Raw genomic sequence first — 21,172 nt, 5'->3', positions numbered from 1 at the left:
CCCACGGACTGTACAGTCCATGGAGTTCTCCAGGCCAAAATACTGGAGTGGGCAGCCTTTCCCTTCTCCAGGGGATTTTCCCAACCCAGCGATCAAACCCGTCTCTTGCATTGCAGACAGATTCTTTACCAACTGAGCTATCAGGGAATCCCAGAAAATCTTAAGGAATCAACTAAAAAACTATTGGAGCTAACAAATGAGCTCAACAAGGTTGCAAGATACAAGATCAAAATAAAAAATCAACTGCATTCCTATATGCTTGCAATGAACAATCTCAAAATAAAAATTATAAAAATAATTTCATTTAGAATAGCACTGTAAAGAATAAAATACTTAAGAATAAATTCAACAAAAGACATACAAAATGTGTACTCTGGAACCTAAAAAACATTACTAAGAAATTAAACACATGTTCAGGGAACAGAAGTATTAAGCAGGAGACTTAATACTAAGATGGTAATCATTCACAAATTCACCCACAGATTCACCACAATCCCTATCAAAATTCCAGCTAGCTTCTTTGCAAAAGTTTAGCTAATTAAAAAATTCATGTGGAAAGGTAATAGGCCTAGAATAGTCAAAACAATCTTAAAAAAAAAAAAGAAAGCTAGAAAAGGGACCTTGCATTTCTAGGCTGCAAAACTTATTACAAAGCTACAGTAATCAAGACAAACTGGTACTGGCTTAAGGTCAGGCATACAGATCAATGGAATGAACTAAGAAGCAAAAATACACCCTCATATATACCATCAATTGATTTTCAACGAGGGTGATTTCAACCAAGGTGATTTAGTGGGGAAAGATTAGCCTTTTCAAGAATGGTGGTGCTAGGATAAGTGGATATCCACAAGCCAAAGAAAGCAGCTAGACCTCTATGTCATACCAGTTCTAACTGAAACAGACCAAAGATCTAAATGTGAGAGAAAAAGCCATAAAGCTCTTAGTAGAAACAGATGTAAATCTCTGTGACTTTAGATTAGGCAATGGTTTCTTAGACATGTCACCAAAAGCAAAAGGAACCAAAGTAACACAATTTATCTATTATTTAGAATTAATCAAAACTTCTGTGCTTCATTAAAACAGTAAAAAGATGATCCACAGAATGAGAAAAATTTTTTTTACAAATCATGTATCTGATAAGGGATTTGTATCTGGAATACATTAAAAAAATGATTGTAACTCAATAACAAAAAGTAACTTGATTAAAAAATAGAAAAAGGATCTAAATAGATATTTCTCCAGCGGAGATATATGAATGGCCCAAAAGCACATGAAGAGATGCTCAACATCATTAGTTACCAGAGAAATACAACAAAACCACAATGAGATAATATTTCATATCCACTAGGAAGCCCAGGTTCAAAAAGACAAATAATAACAAGGGCTGGGAAAGACGCAAAGAAACCAGAACCTTTAAATACTGCTACTAGGAATATAAAATGGTACAGACTCTTTGGAAACAGTCTGGCAGTTCCTTAAGGGAAAGGTGAAACAGAGTTACTATATCATCCAGAAATTCAACTTCAGTTATATACCCAAGAAAAATCAAACATGTCCATACAAAAACCTGCACACAAATATTCATAGCAACATCATGCAAAATAACCAAAAAGGAAAAAGAACAAATGACCATCAATCTGATGACCAGATAAACAAAACGTGGCCTACCTATACCATGGAATATTATTTGGCAATAAAAAGAAATGAAGAACTAATATGTACTACAACATGGATAACCCTTCTAAGCATTACATAAAGTAAAATAAACCAGTCACAAAAGACCACATATTGTATGATACCATTTATACAAAATGTTCAGAATAGGCAAATTCATAAAAATTAAAAGTAGATTCAAAGAAGATTGCTGGTTGCCTAGGGCTGGGCAACCTGAGGGAAATATGGAGTGTGGAGTTTCCTTTGGGCATGACAAAAATGCTCTAAAATTAGACTGTGATCACAGGTACATCATTTTGTGAAGATACCACTGAATTGTATGCACCTTAAATGGATGAATTGTATGGTATGTGAATTCTATCTCTACAAAACTAATATAAAAAAAATCTACTTTACCTTGAGGGAGTTGGGTCATCTTGGCCAAGGCGTGACATAATATTTATTAAGGTGTTAATTCCTATTTTTTAAAAACAATCAAAAGTCAATATTGTTAGAAGCATTCTAGAACCATCATATGACATCCAGAAAGAAAATTATTTATCTCACTTCAATCTGACTTGCATGTGGACAAGTTTGATCAACTTAGTTACTTTAAACACTATTTGATAGGAGAAATTAAGTCTTCTCAAAAATGCATTCACTCTTATTATAATGCTGTGCTCAAAGTAAATGTCATTACATATGAGTCAAGAAGCAGTAAACACTGACAGAATGAAACAGTTACCAGGGAACCATTCCTGGTGGGGATTTAATTTACAACAGGGGGCACAGAACAAAATAGGAGACTGCAATCCAAACGGACCTTTTTTCCGCATGTGCATGTGATGAACTTTTCTATCTCCATATTTGGGCTGCCGAATTCCACAGTTAGACAAAGAATTCCTGGCATGATCAGGATTCATTCCAAAATTTAAGTGATGACTTGGGTGGGTCATGGCCAGCTAAAATTCCAAAGACATAAGTTCAGTTTTAAAAACTCAGCATTAAAAAAATTTAATAAAAACCAAACAAACAAAAAAAAGCATAGAAGCACCATCACAAATGAAACAGGAAAGAGACTTGTTTATCCAATTAAATTTTAAGCCCCAAACTTTCCATATTCTCCAGTGTCAAATTTCCAGAGCTTTGGTCCAAGCCCTCTTCTGCAAACAAACCTAAAAATCCACATCTTTCAGAGAAGAATTAGAATACACAGCACCTGGAAAGAAGAGTCACAAAAGAGGAAAAGATGAAAGAAGAGGTTTGGGTTTGACAGGCAAATCTGGAAGCTTTGGTCTATTTCTTTAGGGACAGTCTAAAAAAAAAAAGTGAGAAAAGGGGTTTGAAAGTGGCAATCAGAGTAGAGTAATGGAGAACACTATGTTTTAGACATCCTCATCCTCTCCAGAATAGAGATTCTCCATATTCCACTTGTAACCTGCAAGATGAATTACTCCTATCTTGTTATTATATAAATGTACAGGAGAGTAACTCTCACCTGTAACAGACAACGATCTTGGAAAGTATATCCTATCAACTTGTCCAGATGCATTAGGCACTGGTGGTAGCGAATATGATGGGTCAGAACTGGCAGCATCATGGCATGCTAGGAAAAAGCACATTTCAATATGTTTAATTCTCTAAAAGTGTATTAAAAACATTTCATTCATTTTGCAGCAAACAAAAAATATTTTTACATCCCAAATCCCATCTGCCAAAGTCTTAAAACACTGTACTGGCAGCATGGCACCCTGGCATACCCTCTGTGAGGGGCAGTGGAGTAAGTTGTTAGAGATACAGTCTCTGGAACCAGAGTGCCTGGGTCCAAATGCTGCTCTGTCACTCACCCATCCTGGGACTTACGGTAAATTACTTAACCTCTCTGTTCCTGTTTCTTCGCCTGTCAACTGAGGACAACTGGTGTAGCTACCTTCAAGGACAATTAAAAGGATCAAATGAGTAAATACAACAGGCTGCTTAGAAGAGGGCATGTGTGGCCCTCACTAAAGTAGGAAGAGCCCTGGTTCATCAGCAGCCAGCAGTGTAGCCTTGAGGAAGCCACAAAAATTTCTGTACCTCCTTGTTTCTTTAATTCTAAGGGAATGGATTAGGACTCACAAATTCTGAAACTTTGTCAGGGTCAAGGCACTTCTGAGATCTAAGGAAAATGAGTCTTTCCCCAGAAAAAGGCCTGTGTGCACAAACACGCAAAAATTTTATGGAATTTTAATGAGTTCACAGATCTCTAAAGCCCATCATTAGCCTCTGGGTAAGAACTTCTCAGCCAGATGATCTCGAAGGGCCATTCCAGGTTTAACACTCAATCTAACATTATGAGGATAACTTTTATAAAAACCATCAATACAGTTAAATCACCTGAGGACACAGAACTTTTATTTCAATCACTTTTCATTTGGCTATAGATTCCTTATTGGGAGACAATTTCATGGAGAGCGTATCTTTTTCCTTTTTTTAATAACGTTTCCCTAGAAATCAAGAGAATGAAGAAGTCATTCTTATTCATCAGAACCTGGAGGATGGGCACAGCCCACAGAATGACTGACATGTGCTTTCTATCATTTTAGTCTTTGAAGTATTTTAAGCTGACATTATTTAAAAATACATGGTAATGGATTTGCTTGAAATTACAGAAATCAGTTCCCTGTATTAACTTATAAAGAAAGATTAGTTCTCCCAAAAAAGGATCTTTAATCAACAGAAAGTCTTTCTTTCCAGTTTAATTCAGTAAATATGTATTGAGCACCTCCACATGCAAGGCTTATAATAGCTGTGGAAAAGAAAAAAGATGGAGACTCTCTTTTCACCCCCGGGGGCTTCCCAGAGATATGCTATTCTGATTCGAATTACTGGCATTTTGTCCACTATGTTTTGATCCATGCTGTATTAAAAAACACAATAATAAGGAAACAAAGTATGTGGCCAAAATATAATACAGTTTCCCAGGCATTTCACCTGCATGGGACTCATGGGTATTGAGGCTAAGCACTCAAGGAGGATGGGTCATGAAGACTACACAGTGTAACTATTTTTCTAAAGTATGAATTCAAACTGGTGAGTTGTTTTCATACCTCCAGCGAGGAAGAATCATTAACTGTTAAGAAAATAACTATCTTCAGAGTATGCTGATTATTAGAAAATAGTCTATCCCTCTGATCTACCCCAGAAAAGAAAATACATTTAATGGCAAAGTTCCCACATCTTCTCTTCACCAAACTAAGTCTTATTACTTTACCCTTTACTCACATGAAACAGCTGTGAGTCCCTTCATCACTTCCTCTAAACTTGCTCCAAATAGAGCCAGGTTCCCTTTCCAAGTAAGTATGGTTCTTGTGAACACCACGGAAAGGTAGGGATGACCAAGGTCCATTTTGGATCCCTGACAGATAAGTCTCGAGGTTCTCTATAAGACTCTGGCTCAGTTTGTTAAATGATCAATCTTTGCAATGTTGAGACCACACACAATCACTAAGCATCTCCCCTCATTGTATTCATTTCTAGAAACTGCTTTCACTTTATTTACTTGTTTTATTTATTTTTATGTGGCTGTGCTGGGTCTCAGCTGTGGCACGTGGGATCTTTGATCTTCAGTGTGACATTCGGCATCGTTTTTCTGGTTGCAGCAGGTAGGATCTAGTTTCCAGACCAGGGATCAAGCCCAGGGCTCCCTGCTGATCCTGCATGCACACACTGTGAAGTTTCTCCATCTCCTCCATCACTTGTCCAGGCTCATTCCCTATTACCATCGACAGCATTGGCAGCAGCAGAACATCATCACATGTTCCATCACCTTGTCCTTGTACTTTAGAACCGTGCTGCTGGCTGAATAATTCACGTTATAAGAATGAGTGACGTCTACCACCTTTTCGCCTCACTCCACTCTCTCAGTTATTTTCACTTTTGTTTCCATCATTATTGCATGGCGCTTCTTAGCAGTACCAGCTACATCGCTGCTGCTTTTATGCTGCTCCCAGATATCCTGGGCTTGAAATAAAGATACTATACCACTGTACTCTATACAGTCCTATAGAGTAAAGTACACAGAAGCACAACTACCCATAGAGGATGCACACACGTGACAATGTACACCAGACACATGAACTAACTTACCTGGCTGAACATTCAAACACCAGTTTGCATCTTTGAAAGTTCACAACTTGCAGGTTTGTATGTAGTGGACTCACTGTAGCCCAAACACAACTCTCTGTCTACTCAGCACTCACCACCACTCTGTTCTTCTTTTCAATTTTCTTCAGGCACTCTGCCTTCTAGTTTTCTCCAGTTTCACATGGGCCTAATACTGGTTATATGTTAAACTGACATAGTTTCTTTGCTCCTTTTTTGACGTCTCTGTGTGTCACATTTATCCATCCTCCATTCTCAGGATTCAGTTTATTGATTTCCATGGACCTCCCGCTTGGTGGCACAGGGCACAGGTACCTACTCTTCTAAGTCACCAAGTCAACTCTGGTGTGCAAAACCCTGTTCTTAAAGTACAGACACCATAGAGAGATGATACTTTTCCTCTTCTGAGTCATAATGCTGAATTTCTCAGCCTCAGTATTAAGTTTTGATTCCTGCTTTTTCTTCTGTATTACCCGGAATTCATTCTAACAAGCGGTTACACTGAGAAAATCTTTCAACAGTTTCTCTCTAAACATGGTTCAAGTCTGCGCTTAGCTGACATGTAATTCCAGGTTACAGGACCTCCTCTACGTTTTCATTCCTCCTAACACTGGTTGGAGCATATCAGGTAGAATTTTCTAATCTCGTAACAACCCTCGGTAACCGCTCTGGTTGGGAAATTATGCTTCCAGAATGAGAAGCTGGGACTCAGGTTGCTCTGCCTTAGTTTCAACACAATAGTTTTATTGCCAGTGGCAGCCAGACAGCATCACAAGGCTTTTGCCAGCAACCCACCAGCAATTATTATTACCCCCACCCGGCCCCCACCCCAGGATTTCAGAGATGCACTCAGCCATTTTCTCTTAAAACTAAGTATGAGTTCATTTTTCCACAGGCTTCAGGGTTACTCAGAGTATTCCATGTATACACTTCATTTAACTGCTATTTCTCAGTCAGATTCTTATTCTTCATTACCAAAAATACTAACCACATTTACTTCGTATTACATGCCACCTGAGCAAACCCCGGGAGATGGTGAAGGACAGGAAAGCATGGTGTGCTGCAGTCCACAGGGTCGCAAAAAGAGTCGGACACAACTGAGCAACTGAACAACAACACGTCTCCTGCCATCTTATTTGATGAAAACACATGAAAATGAAAACATGTATTCTGAGATAAGAAACTATAGTTAAGAGGCAATATAACTTGCAAAAAAATAGGACTGGAGGATAGAAGCCTGGGAACAGCAGGAGTCCTCCACGTGGAGGAACCATCATTACACAAGAAGTATTCACCTTTGACGAAGTCCTACTCAGGAACCTTGTCTCCAACCAGTCAAACACAGGAACTGATTGTTTTTGGCTATGCGCATGCTCAGTCACTCAGTCATGTCCAGTTCTTTGAGACCCCATGGACTGCAGCCCACCAGGCTCCTCTGTCCATGGGATTTTCCTATCAACCTCAAAATAGAATGTAAATGTAATATATGCAGAGATAGAGAGACGATAACCTAGTCATCCAGCTGCTTCCAATCCAGCTGGGAAGCCAGAGTCAGGTTCTTGTGACGCAGCTGAAGGACATAAAACTACAGGGTTCATTCAGGACCCCTATTTGTTTTACCAAAAGAAAGGGTAGAAAGAGCTCAATGTTTTTTAAAAAAAATTGTGTTCAGTGGAACTAAACTTATCTAGGAACTGCTCCACAGACAACGGGACACTCCCTCCACACCCACTAATCACCAATCAATCAGTTGGTTTTTTTTTTTTTTTTATCTTTTTACAAATTAGGGTTTCACAGGGTTGTGTTTAATAAAAAAACTTCACAGTTAAATGAAAAACATAAGTTTAAAAACCACTGAACAGAAGAACTCTAAGATCCTTTCCAGTTCTCAAAGTTTCATAATTTCAGGATCTCTTAAACAATCAACTTTGACATCACTGAGATCAGCAGATGGTTGGACATTCCAGTCACTGTTACTACAATGTCTTAAGCAGCTATGTTGGGGTTACAGTGCTATGTTGGTTTTGGAGAAACACTAGCAAGCTGAAAAAATGGGTATTATTACAGCTCCAAGTGGCCCTAAGAAACAATCAATGGAAGTAAGATATCCACTTCTGAAAGCATTTACAGTTAAAAAAAATTGGTCAATGGGTAATATAACTGAAGACTTTTTAGACAGACTGGCATCCACTACAGACGATTATTTTCAAACTACTTAGCAATACTGCATCAATAGCAGTTCATCTCAGCAAAAAAACATTTAGCTTCACATGGTAAATGAATTACATAGCAATTCCTTTAATGATAGGATTAAATTCCACTGTTCAATACAATAATTAAATGCCAGCATTGATTTAAAAAAAAAAAAACTCATTACAATGAAATGAATACCTAAGAGTGTCTGGACTCATTACAACTCTTACTACCATCACAAGAGACAAGTGGCAGCTTGGAATATTCTTCCAAAAGGCTAAACACAGCGAACTGCACTGACCCCAGTCTGCGTAATCATTTCCTTTACTTAATTACCATGGAGTGCAACCAATATCAATCATAACAAAAGAATCAAGTGAAGAGTCAAAGAATATGCTGGATTTGAGGGATGTCTCATTTGGTAAAAATTCACATTTAAGGAAAAAAACACCTCTTAGTGAGCCAGTTATATATTGCTGAAATGTTCCTCTATTAAGTCTACCCCTCCATCCCCATAAAAATGGGCTGGGCTTCCTTGGTGGCTCAGTTGGTAAAGAATCTGCTTGCAGTGCAGGAGACTCACGTTCAATCCCTGGGTCAGGAAGATCCCCTGGAGAAGGGAATGGCAACTCACTCCAGCATTCTTGTCTGGAGAATTCCATGGACGGAGGAATCACTGAGACAGAGCAGACTGTAGACTGGCGAGCTACAGTCCATGAGATCACCGAGTCAGACATAACTGAGCGACTAACACGTCACAAAGAAAAAATACTATCCTTTGGCTCAAATATGTATACTGTTTCTGCTCATTTAATACTTTCAGCTCTCTGCACTGTAAGTCTGGGTTCTCAGTCTGGAATGTTTATACACACCACCTTCAGGAATCTGCCTGTAGAGCTGCCGGAGTATCTCTTTTGACAGGCACTTACCCACATGCTCAAACAGGCAGACACATTTGAAGAACAGACCTGCCTTCCCTCAATGTGCGGAGACAGAATTGAGCATTACTAAGTCAGCGCCTCCCACGCCCCCGCCATGCACACGCGCGTGCACCACACACAGCTAAACAAGACAACGTGAAAACTGACACAGAAACAGAACCCAAATGATAGAAAACAGTGTACTGTTGATGTTCCATTTAGCTACAAGGTAATACATTCTGCAGAAACTTCTCAGAATTAGGAAGACTTCAGTGCCAGATGCCTTTTAAAGGAAGAGACGTTTGGGTATAATTGTGTTCTCAGGAGCGTCATCACCTGACAGACATCAGAACGGATGCCAGTTTTCCAGAAGCCTTGGCTACTCAGCTCCACCGTTACTTCTCGCCTCATGGTATTCTTCTGTCGTATTTTTTGGAGCGCTTCCTAGAAAAGAACTCATTGTGATGAGTAACCTGACAGCTCTAAAGCAGTATTAAGCCAAACATCAAGCATTAGTAAATTAGCTGGATTCGTTCACCCTTACATTCAGGTAGTCAAACTTCTTCATGCCAAATTAGATTTTTAAAAAATAGAGAAAGGCCTTGGGAATAAGCCAGCTTTTCCTGGTAAATGGAGAAGGAAAAACTAACCTAAAGAAGCTACTCTGGCAAGTTCAAATGAAAAATGTCCTTTTGGGGACTTTTTGGTGGTCCAGTAGCCTCCCAATCTGAGGGGTTCAGGTTCAATCCCTGGATGGGGAGCTAGGACTCCACATGCCTCATGGCCAAAAAACCAAAACGTAAAACAGAAGAAAAATTGTAACAAATTCAATAAAGACTTTAAAAATGATCCTTGTCAAAAAAAAGAAAAATCGTGAAAAAAAAAATGCCCTTTAACTGAAAAAGAAACAAAATGTGGTGTTTGGAATCTGAAATCTGCATGTAAAAATTATATTTAAATCAAGCCTTATGTTAAGCATTTACATATAAGAAAGACAATCAGTAAATTAACCAGAAACCCATGTAATTCTCAAAGACGCCTTCTAATTTGCAAACCCTGCAGCAAGGGTATATTTTATTAAAACAAGACAATGATTCAAAACTGCTACAATACGTAAACAGGAATTGACTCTTCCCTTTTACCGCCACCCTTCAAATAATTAATGATAAAAAATAATTTTATACTTGTATGTTTATTCAATTAAAAAAAATCTCATAGAATTCATAACAACAACAGGAACCACCACCACCTCCATCACTGATTAAGTTACTAATACAGGCCGGGTAGCTCATACAGTAACAAATCTGCCTGCAATGCAGGAGACCTGGGTCCTATCCCTGGGTTGGGAAGATCCCCTGGAGAAAAGAATGACAACCCACTCCAGTATTCTTGCCTGGAGAATTCCATGAACAAAGGAGCCTGGCAGGTTACAGTCCATGGGGTCGCAAAGAGTCTGATGTGACTGAATGACTAACACTTTAACAGGCCAAACACTACTGGAGGAAAGTTAAATGGAATGTCTCCAAGTCCACACCATCACCCTTTTCCCTGAGTGCACTGACAGTCTCTTTTGGCCTTGGTTCCATCTTTTATAATGAAGCTGACTGGCTCAAGTCACAAAAAGCGACAATGTCAGAATTCAAACACTTTTCTCAGCTTCAAAACCTTGCTTTTACACAATGCAGCAGAATAAACCCTCACTGAGACAAAATCTATATTGATACTAAATCCATTTATTTTTTATTCTTAAATATAAAACACAAGTGACCCTGGAATATAGATAATACTACCCATTAGTAAAGAAATACGGAATTTGGGATATAAAGTCTCACAAAATCAGTTCACCATACTAAACTAACAGATATATAGAAGATAATCTTTTACAACCTAAGACCAAGAAACTTGAAAATGTGGTCCTATGGGAAGTTTTAAAATTAACTTCTTAGAGAAGCTATATTCATTCCCAACATCTATTAAAAAACTGGCCTTTTTAAGGAGAAAATATGGTCCCTTAGCCACTAAAAGATGAAAAAAAATCAATCAGTATACTAACATAAGGAGGGGAGTGAAGTGTGATTTTTTTTTTTTTAAGTATCTTTCCATCTTATTCTAAAAGTGTGGTGTAACAACAATCTCAGATAAACCGGAAGTACATAATCATTAGCCATAGGTGAAGAGGGTCCAATACCAACCTCCCTCTGTGCCAGCTTCTGCTTGTCAGTCTGTTTGACTTTTGGACTATTTGCTAGGAGGTGGCGAAGCTTAACATAACTCTTCCACAGTTTCTGGTACCTGAGGAAAAGGACAGACGGACATCTCAGACGAAAAGAAGGCAAATCTAAAGTGCCATAAAGCCAGGTGTTCTCAGAGGCCTGCTTGATCATAAATGCAATCCTGTGAACATCCTTAATGGCTTCAGACCTTCATTCTAAGGAAGGACGTGGTCTGGAGGAATGGAGCAGCTGGATGACCAAGAGTCATCCGGAATCTATGAATAAGCTGATCATTGCCTACGTAGGTTGAAAATGAGGTGTCACTATATGGATGAATCTCTCTGGAGGCAATTCCAAGAGAGATGCACAAAAACCGAAAGAAACATGTACGGTTTCTCACTGTTACCTCTTTGAAAGTAACACACTTAAATACATGCTTTCTGATGTTTGTTGAAAGAAAGGCCCCTTACTCAGCAGACACTGTCAGTGTCTGAAACGCTTTCACTGAAAGTAAAAGTTGGAGAAAATGAGAAAAGAGAACCCTCCTCATGATAATACCCAAGATACATAGATACTTACAGCCATTTTTCCACTGGCAAGGGAAAGACAAATGATGTATAGCAATTTTATATACCATGACAAAAATAACCATCTTTGAAGCCAAACATGTTATAACCTGGATCAGCCTAACGAGTAAGTTAAAGTATCCTGAGAAGGAAGAGAATATACAGTTTTTTACCAATTCACACTCCTGCCAGCTGAGAGTCCACATGAGCCTAATCACATTCTACTCACACTTTTCTGGCAAGAAGGGACTTTCCAAAGATTTTCTGTTATATTGAAACTGCTCCTTTCTTGGCCTTTGCTGGGTCTCTCCTTTCTGATAACATTTTTTATAGACAATGGAGGAAAGAAAGAAGTACTTACACAGTGCCTGGCTCATTGCTTCATACTTTTATCCAATGGGAGGGGAAAAAAAGAACAAAACCCTTTAGCCTCTTCTAATATATCAGCCAGAATTGGATTTATGAATTGAAAATCTCCCATGCCCTTTTCTCCCATTATGAAACCTTTAAAAAAATTAAATCAGGAAATGGTTTGTTTGACAAAGTAGGGAATCTAAACACTCCTGAAGACTCTAATGGTGCTATTTCCCTTCCCACACATCCTCATTTTCTCCCAGCAAAACACTAATGTGCCAGTTGGAAAGTAACATCAATTCTAAGAGCCAAAAGTCATGGCTTCTCCTTCCAATACAACCCTTGACTTTGCATGGGATGTTGAGCTCTTACTAAGATGTCTCCCCAAAATCAGAACTCTACATCAATACAGCAGTGCTAGGAACCAACATGGTGCTACTTTCCTCTAGAGAGCACTGAAAAAAATAAATAAAAATAGTAAGTTCTACAATGATGGATAAAGGAAAATTCCTTAAAGGTTAAAAACATACAGGACTCATATTGACCAAGACTGCTAAGGATAATCTATTGAATAATATGTAGAGAAAATAATTCTTCAAGAGCTACCATAACTTGTTTCATTTGGTAACCTAATCTTGGAAACATGGCTCATTTCAGATCTTAATTTTTAAAAAGAAAAAACTCCACTAAAGGGGATTCCCTGCTAATTTCAGCTGTTAGTAGAAGATGAAATTGGCTAAGACAAACACCGAGAAATATCTTACTGTGGGTCTCCAGCATAACTCAACTGTGCAGGGCGTATCCCAAAGTGAACGATAATCGGAAAAGTAATCACATCAGGGTTGAACTGTTCACGATCCAGTTGATCGATGCGGACAGAGCTTGGTTTCTAGAGAGAGAGAAATCAAAGCCATTTATTCCCTTAAGAAGTCTTTAAGTATTGACTTTAATCTAAGTAGGGAAGAAATTAATCGGATTTTTCCCTAGGAAAGCCTCATCCCCAAAGGGAAAAAAATGTCATTAAAAACCTTTAATCATAGCAACTACACTATATAAAAACTATAATGTCATCCCCATAAATGAGTCTGTGCCATTCAGCATAATGAACGATGATTCTGTCCTTTTCTGCCATCCCCATAGAAATCTTTAAAAATTAAACTTTTGAAAGGACACCTAGTCAGATATAACTTTTCCTTAACCTCTCCAGAGGCACAGAGGGAGTATTCCACACGACCAAAAGAGACACGCTGGCTTATTCTGCTTTAACTGCACATTTCAAATGGAAAGCTTATTTCTATTCAGCAGGCACAGACAGATGCCTCTATATACTTTTTTTCCCATTAGTTCTCTGTGTACGTTGTGTATTCCTTTAATTCTGTACCTTTAAATGAAAAGGTATGGTGGTACAAAGACCAAATAGTTAAGCTGCTCTTATTATGTCCATGGAGGCCATTCTTAAATTTTAATAGAGAAGACTCAATTTTCATAAGTTTCTTTTCCAAGTCTAATTTAAAAAAAAAAAAAAAGAAGTGAACAGCTTGGTTCCTTCTTAAGTTACTAAAGTATGAGGATCCATTTGTAAAACAGCTTTCATCCTGAATACTCAAGTTTGTGAAAAGATAGTAAAATTGTGGAGAATATGTTTTAGCAACTCCTTGCTTATACTGAACATTCAGGGCATTCCCTAATTAGAAGCTAAATTCTGACTAGAAGATCAGTGGGGGTGTTTGGCCCAGTTGCTTCGGAGCTCGAGGCTATAGACTTGATCACCATGGAGGCTAATAAGCTTCACTGTATTGCCCAGTAATGCCCACCAACTATGACTTAACAGTCCTGCCTGGTTTGTCCAAGACACAGGGGTTTCAATGTTAAAACTGGGAAAGCCCTCAGCAACTGGGACAAGCTGGTCACTCTACCCACAACTGTAGTCCAAATAGGTGACCAACTATTCAATAAAAAGATTTGTGCAAATTCATCCACATTAGTGGAAAAAAAAAACCCAAAAAACCTTAGACTTCAAAGAATATTTCAATGTCATTTAACAATTAAAATTTTACTAGCATCTTGAAAAGTTGACCTTTGCTCTCAAAATTAATAACTAGGTCAAAAAGGCCAGGTTCTCTCCTCTAAGTCAAAACCCTTTGATGTTCTTTCATGCTCTTCTGCCTACCAGGACCACAATTCAAGTCCCTTCCTGCCTCTGCAGTCACCACAGACCAGATTATGCTGGGCTTCTCTTTGGCTCCATGCTATAGTATCAGGGTTTCCCAGGTGGCACTAGCGGTAAAGAACTCTCCTGTTAATGCAGGAGATACAGGTTTGATCCCTGTGTCGGGAAAATTCCCTGAAGGAAGGCACAGCAATTCACGCCAGTACTCTTGCCTGGAGAATCTCATGGACAGAGGAGACTGGTGGGCTGCAGTTCAGAGGGTCACAAGAGTGGGACACAACTGAAATGACTTAGCACACATAGTATCAACAGAGGAAATAGTGATTTAAAATATTTGTGTGTGTGTATGTGTGTGTGTGTGTGTGTGTGTGCATGCGTGCACGCACTCAGTCACTCAGTCATGTCCAATTCTTTCCAACCTCATGGGCTGTAGCCCGCTAGGCTCCTCTGTCCATGGAATTCTCCAGGAAAGAATACTGGAGTGGGTAGCCATTCCCTTCTCCAGGGGATCCTCCCAACCCTGGGATCTGCATTGCAGGAAGATTCTTAACCATCTGAGTCACCAGGGAAGCCCTTTAAAATATCTGTACTATTTCTTATTTATAGGGGGAAATGGGATGAAATGAGTTCTAGACTTGGCCACACCCTACAGTATCCATCATACTATTTTTATATTAGAATAAAATACATTCTCACCATTGACCAAAGTGTTCCCTAGCAGAGGCAAAGTACCTGGGGAGGGAGATTAATTTTAAATTCTGCAGCAATAAAGTACTTAATGGGACCATAATGATTTGAAATTTTTAATAAATTCCCCAATATCCTTATCACTGGGCAATCTTTCAAAGCAAGCACTTCATAGGACAAAATATAGTGCTATGTCTATTCTGTCCTATTCTCAACAGGATATAATGAAAGAATGTTTCATGATACTAAGTTTTCAGGACACTTTTCTCCCCTGCACTAAGACTAAATAGCAAATACTAAAAAAAAAAAAAAAAAAAAAACTATCTTAAACATGTACCAAAGCTTGGCACCCAAACCTAACTTTCTTATTTCCAATTACTTTCCAGCTTAAACCTTTCATCCTGACTAACCTGTGTTTTCCTCATTATCTTCAAAACTGGCCACACACCAACTCAAGAATGTTCATTCAAAGGTGCCAATGATTTATACAATTCCTTGATTCTTTAAAGACCACAGTAATGTTCATGAAGCATCCCTGGGAGCCTGGCCCAGTGATCTCACCAAACACTACAAGCTTTCCTGACTGGCTTTTTCAGAGATTGGTCCATTGATTCAATAATTCATCACAGACTCCTTTCATATGGATATGCTGTAAGTCTGCAGCTGGACAAGCATCATATATAATCTATATACTTCAGTAGCACCTGGCTCACGTAGTGGATCCTCAACAACTGAGTTGAATGATGATCATGGCAATGGAGTAAATATTCTCTATGCCACTGGCTCAAAAACGAGCAAGCAGCGAACCAGAAGTAACTGGGGAATTTTTTTGACTACACGTCATTGAGCCCCGTTACCTGGAGTACATGGGATGGGGTCCATCAGGGCATTCTTGTATTTTCAAAAGCTCTCCAACTGATCCTAGGAGTTCAGGAAATTTTAACCATGCCATAGAAGGGAGTCCCAGGGTAAAAGTGCTTCCACAGTAAATCATGAGATTCTTCAAGGGGACCCACCAAGGTAAAAAGGATGTCTCCCACCACCATCACCCCCACTCAGTCCTCTGACCCAACTATAAAACGAACAGAGAAATGCAAATTCATGCAACTGTTTAAAAGAAGAAAGAGTAAATCCACAGTCACACTCTCATAGTGCTATGATTTTGTATATTTCTTTTACTCTAACAATTATCTGTGTGGCTTAGCAATATAATAGTAGAAATTGTATAACTTTTTTAGTGTTAAACAAGTTTCATGTTTAAAGACATTTTTATTAAACACTTTCACTTTCTAGATTTGTTTAATATAATCAGCATTAGCTGGAATGTCTGATTTGCAAATAGCAACATTTTGTTTGTGCAGATGCTACTGTCATGCTACAAAAAGTTGATTTAGGGTTTTTATTTTTATGAATCAAGGCTATTAAGCAATTTGGCAGCCTTTCTAAAACAACAGCTTTGTTTACTTAGATTACTCTGTTTCCTTATATAGTAGTATTTTAATTCTCCACTTTTGTAAAACTTTATACAGATAAGATACCAATATATAACTACTTTATGAAACAATAACATATTTTAGAGGAAAATAATAATAAAACAGTGTGCTCTTTATCAGAAAAAAAAGCTATCTATTAATTATTTGCTTTTGATTTTTATGTTTTAACTTTAAAAATGGACATTAGAAGCAAAATTTAAAGAAATAAATTTTAAAAACATTAATAAAAATGAGACAAAGGATGTCGATAAACCAATATCAGAAGAAAAACCTTAAAGATCAACATTTAAAATATCAAGTTTTGCTAGAAACTAAAATAAAAAGAAACCTGAGCTAAATAGTATCTATTTTTTCCCTACCAAATTGACAACATTTTTTGTTAAACTAGTACAAGCAGTATGAAGAAATGGTCAGAGTGTGAATTTTACAATTCTCTGGAAGGTAATTTATAAAGTATCCAAAGCCTTAAAAATGTACATACTTCAAGGAATTAAATGGACACATTCAAACAGAAATACATACATATGGAAAACATGTTTCATCACACATATACAAATTCAGCATTATTTGCTATAGCAAAAATCTGGAAGCAACTTAGGTGCCTGGTAATAGGGGGTTAATTAAGTAACAGTGGCTTTTTTTTAAATTATATGCCTAAAGAAATGTAAAACGAAGGAAAAATAATAACTTTGTGCTTGTTGTTCCTGGAGGAAGATAAGAAGAAAAGTCTGAATATTAATATTTAATAGTATGATGCCAATTTTTTTTCAAAACAATATGAAATATGTCTTACTAGAAAAGTGAATAGTATCATCTCTGAAGAAAGGAATTATGGGCGATTTTTCTCTTCTTTGGGCTGTTTTTCTCTTTTTCTAATTGTAGAGAAGATCTATTACTTTTATACTCAGAATAAAATTAGAGCTGAGCATAATCTAAAAACTTCAAAATTCTCCATAATAAGCAGAATAAATCTACTAAGCAGATGAATGGGGCTTCCTTGGTGGCTCAGAGGTTAAAGCGTCTGCCTATAATGCGGGAGAACTGGGTTTGATCCCTGGGTCGGGAAGATCCCCTGAAGAAGGAAATGGCAACCCACTCCAGTATTCTTGCCTGGAGAATCCCATGGATGGAGGAGCCTGGTGGGCTACAGTCTGTGGGGTCGCAAAGAGTCAGACACGAATGAGCAACTTCACTTTCACTTTCATGCCTTCAGTTCAGTTCAGTTGCTCAGTCATGTCTGACTCTTTGAGACCCAATGGACTGCAGCACGCCAGGCTTCCTTGTCCATCACCAACTCTTATGGCTACATATATGCCTACAGATATGCCTATATTATAATATTTTTCTTATGTACTAAATATTTAAAGGAAAAAAATTACTCAAAGGACAAGAAGCAATGAGTACTTAAATCTTTAAAAACATTCTGTTAGCATTTTTACGAAACACTCAAACCTGAAAGGAAGGTGACTCAGTCTCTGACCGTCAACACCAGCACATACCGCTCCAGGGTTGGTGACAATCATGCCTTTGCACTCTTCCGCGTATTTCTGCCACTCAAGTTCCTCCCACTGAAGCATATTGGCAATCTCCTCTTCGGGAACAAGGGCTTTGCTACACCGTAGTAAGTAGAGGAGGATCTGGTGCATAGACAGTACTTCTTTCCCTCCATCTCAGGTGACAGTGGAGAGAGAGGGAAAATAAGAGTACTCAATTAACAGCCAGTCCTCTACCCAATCAGGAAGAACAAGACAGCGAGAGAAGAGCCCCTGTAAAAAGGTAGCTTAGAATTTACATCCTTAAACCATTGTTTAACCAGGTGCCAAATAATAGGCAAGCCGTTTGTTTCACTGATGAACAGAGCCCATAAACCATCTCATTTACGAAAATGGCAACAACAACATTATAAATGATAAAAGGCTCCATTTCTGAGGTAGGAATATAAAAAAGGTGCCTACCTAAATAAATTTAAAAACACCTAGTGTAAAGAACCACAGTTTATAACATACAGAACCGTGTTATGTTTTAAATATTTTGTCAGTCTTTATAGGGTAACAGATGAAAGTGACGTTACTGATTTAAGGAAATTCTAAGCTTTTATGAGATACTTACGGATGTTTTCAATAAACTATTGTTGCACTATGGCCTAATTTTTTGGTGCTAATGTGCTGCACCCGCCATGAGTAATAGAAATAAAGAGTTTATACCAATATCATGAAGATCATTATGGAGTTGGTACATGTAAAAAATACCAAGTATTCTGAGACTTAAAGAAGCATATATTACCAAGTACAGAGGCTAAAAACAACAAAGAACATAAAGTACCTTGGAAAAACTCAATTAATCTGGTACTTCGTGAAGCAAAGCCATTCATCTAATATGCACATTAATTTCAGTTTCACAGGCTTCTGCCTTCTCTTTAGGTTTAGCTTTTTTTTTTTTTGGCCACAGTGCATAACACACGGGTTCTTAGTTCCCCGACCAGGGACTGAACTCACGCCCTCCTCATTGGTATCACAGAGTTTTAACTACTGGACTGCCAAGGAAGTCCCTGGGTTTATTAGCTTCTTGACCAGTACGTACAACCAACTTTTCTCTGCCTAGTCCCACCCAAAAGAAGGACAAGAGCCCTGATGGTGTAGAGAACAATAACAACTCTCCCCAAGGTCATAAGACACGCTAGAAACAGTAGTACAGGGCCAAACACTTCGTGGAGAAACAAGGGGACCAAGATGCTGGAGACAGGCAGGCATAAATGAGGGGGTCCTATTTGTGCTAGAAGAGTTTATGACACCCAAGGAATCTAGGATACTAGAAAATGGAAGAAGATAAAAGATTTTAATTTGAGTTGCTATGGGCTAAGATCTTAGGCCTACACTTCTAAGACAGAAGACAGTAAGGATCAAAATTTCTTTTTGATTTGTGTTTTTCTATCTCAGATGCTGCCCTGGAATTAAATGGCATTGCCGCTATATGGCTACTATATATGTAGGAATGCATTCATTTATTAATCTAAATACACATTCATTCATTCAATAATTACTAGCACCTATTACGTAGCTGGCCCAGGAAACACAGTGCTCAACAGCTGAAACTCTTACGTTCCAGAGGAGAGAAAGAGACAATAAAAAACAACTACTTAATAATAGATCAGGGATGAGGGCTCTGAAAATGGATCAAACTGGGCAACTATACATAAAAGGGTGGTCAGGAAAGATGTCTTTGAAAAGCTGCCATCTGACAGACTTGAAAGAAGCAGAGGAGCTCCATGTGGCTACCTGGGAGAGGGGTGTCTCTGGTAGAAAAAACAGCCAAAGCCCCAAGGTGGGACTGATGTGTTCCAGGAACTGCAAAGAGGCCAGCATGGATAGAGCAAATTGAGGAGGAGAATGTAAGAGAGGCAGCAGGGAAATCAGATCTTGCCAAGCTTTACAGAGCACAGTAAGATCTCTGGAAGTGACTCTCAGATGGGAGCATGTTTTTCACCATTATGTGCCTGGCACTATGAATGGTCCCATGTAACAATTATGGAAAAAAACAAACAAAAACATAAGCTCCGGGACTTTAAGAAGCAAGTTGACTAATGATGATTAACCACAACAGTTCCTAGAGGAATCTTTGCAGGTAACATTCTGAAAAGAGGTAAAGACACTGAGTCTCTTTAAAAAAAAAAAGAAGTAACTAAAGTAGAAAATACAATCAACCTACATGAGGACATGTTCTGTCTATTCTTCTTACTATTATTCACAGCAGTAAAAAAAAAATAAAATGGTATGCCTCATTACAAAACATCTGCCTTAAAACTACAAGTCACCTTTGATTAACAAACTTCCATGGTTAAGGACATATTTCTTAGACTCTGTCTCAACAGACATTTTAATCTGCCTGCATGTGACATGACTTTCTCAATCAATGATGTTTTCCCCTTTGCTAAGGAGCCCAGCAAATCATAATGCCCCTCAGTCAGTCTGAGTCCATGCTAATCTCTGCTTCTGGGGGGAGCCTGAAGTGAGCAGGTGGACAAGAGACCTCTAAAGCCAGGGCAAGTTGACTTACACTTGCATGTGTTAACATAAGGAGCAGCAGGGATAAAGCAAACCTAGCCCTCAGAAGAACTGCCATACTGAGGAAATTCTAGGAACCAAGGAAAGGGTAAAACACAGTAAGATTACTAAAGAGCACTGTGTGCTTATAAGGATACATCAGAGGAGCAGAGTGTTGTTTTGCTATAAGGATTAGAGAAGAACATTCAGACTTTATTTGGGAAGGTTGGAAGGAGAAAAGACATGCAACTCTAGCTATACACATTGGTGCTGAAAGCCACCCCACGGTTACAAGTGGCCAACTTTAGGACACTTCAAATAAATGGGAAAAGGACTAAGGGCATTGAATTTAAAGGGAAAAGAATAAAAAAAATCAAAGAGCTACTGAGAGGGAGGAACACTTAAACCTGCAAACCAAGGGCACTGCCCAATTGAAGAGAAGAGTACCTGCGAGATAAAGAAGGAAGGCCGCCAAGTGCCCTGAGAACACTTCTGCCTAGTTTGGGTGCAAAGGTGCTGATGAGGGAGGAGAGATTTATAGCTGCATGGAACTAGAAAGAATTTTTTTTAAAACATACACATATTAGGCGTGAGGTAATGCTAAAGAAGAAACTATAAACCCATGCTGAAAACTGCTAAATTATTTTAAAAACAGCTAAAATCTAAAAAGATAGATATTTACTGGTGTGAAAAAGTAGAAACTCAGGACAGATAACATGAGGTGAAACCCTGACAGGAAT

General features: G+C 38.4%; 1 protein-coding gene across 5 annotated transcripts in view; it reads right to left on the bottom strand.

Annotated features, from left to right (window-relative positions):
- The window catches only part of DROSHA (drosha ribonuclease III), a 122,811-nt gene that overhangs the window by 45,536 nt on the left and 56,103 nt on the right, over positions 1-21,172 (bottom strand). For 4 of the 5 annotated variants that reach the window (XM_027519895.1, XM_027519892.1, XM_027519891.1 and 1 more), the window contains 7 exons: positions 17,892-18,061; positions 12,807-12,931; positions 11,102-11,201; positions 9,246-9,353; positions 3,152-3,259; positions 2,477-2,615; positions 2,071-2,131 (listed from right to left, as the gene is read on the bottom strand). In XM_027519895.1, the coding sequence (XP_027375696.1) occupies positions 2,071-2,131; positions 2,477-2,615; positions 3,152-3,259; positions 9,246-9,353; positions 11,102-11,201; positions 12,807-12,931; positions 17,892-18,061 (811 nt within the window). The remainder of the gene's footprint in view (positions 1-2,070; positions 2,132-2,476; positions 2,616-3,151; positions 3,260-9,245; positions 9,354-11,101; positions 11,202-12,806; positions 12,932-17,891; positions 18,062-21,172) is intronic. The other variant, XM_027519894.1, reaches the window with a different exon arrangement.

The sequence above is a fragment of the Bos indicus x Bos taurus genome, chromosome 20 (assembly GCF_003369695.1).
Source record: "Bos indicus x Bos taurus breed Angus x Brahman F1 hybrid chromosome 20, Bos_hybrid_MaternalHap_v2.0, whole genome shotgun sequence".
Lineage (NCBI taxonomy): Eukaryota > Metazoa > Chordata > Mammalia > Artiodactyla > Bovidae > Bos > Bos indicus x Bos taurus.
Note: the sequence above shows the minus strand (reverse complement) of the source record. Positions and strands in the feature narration are given on the sequence as shown.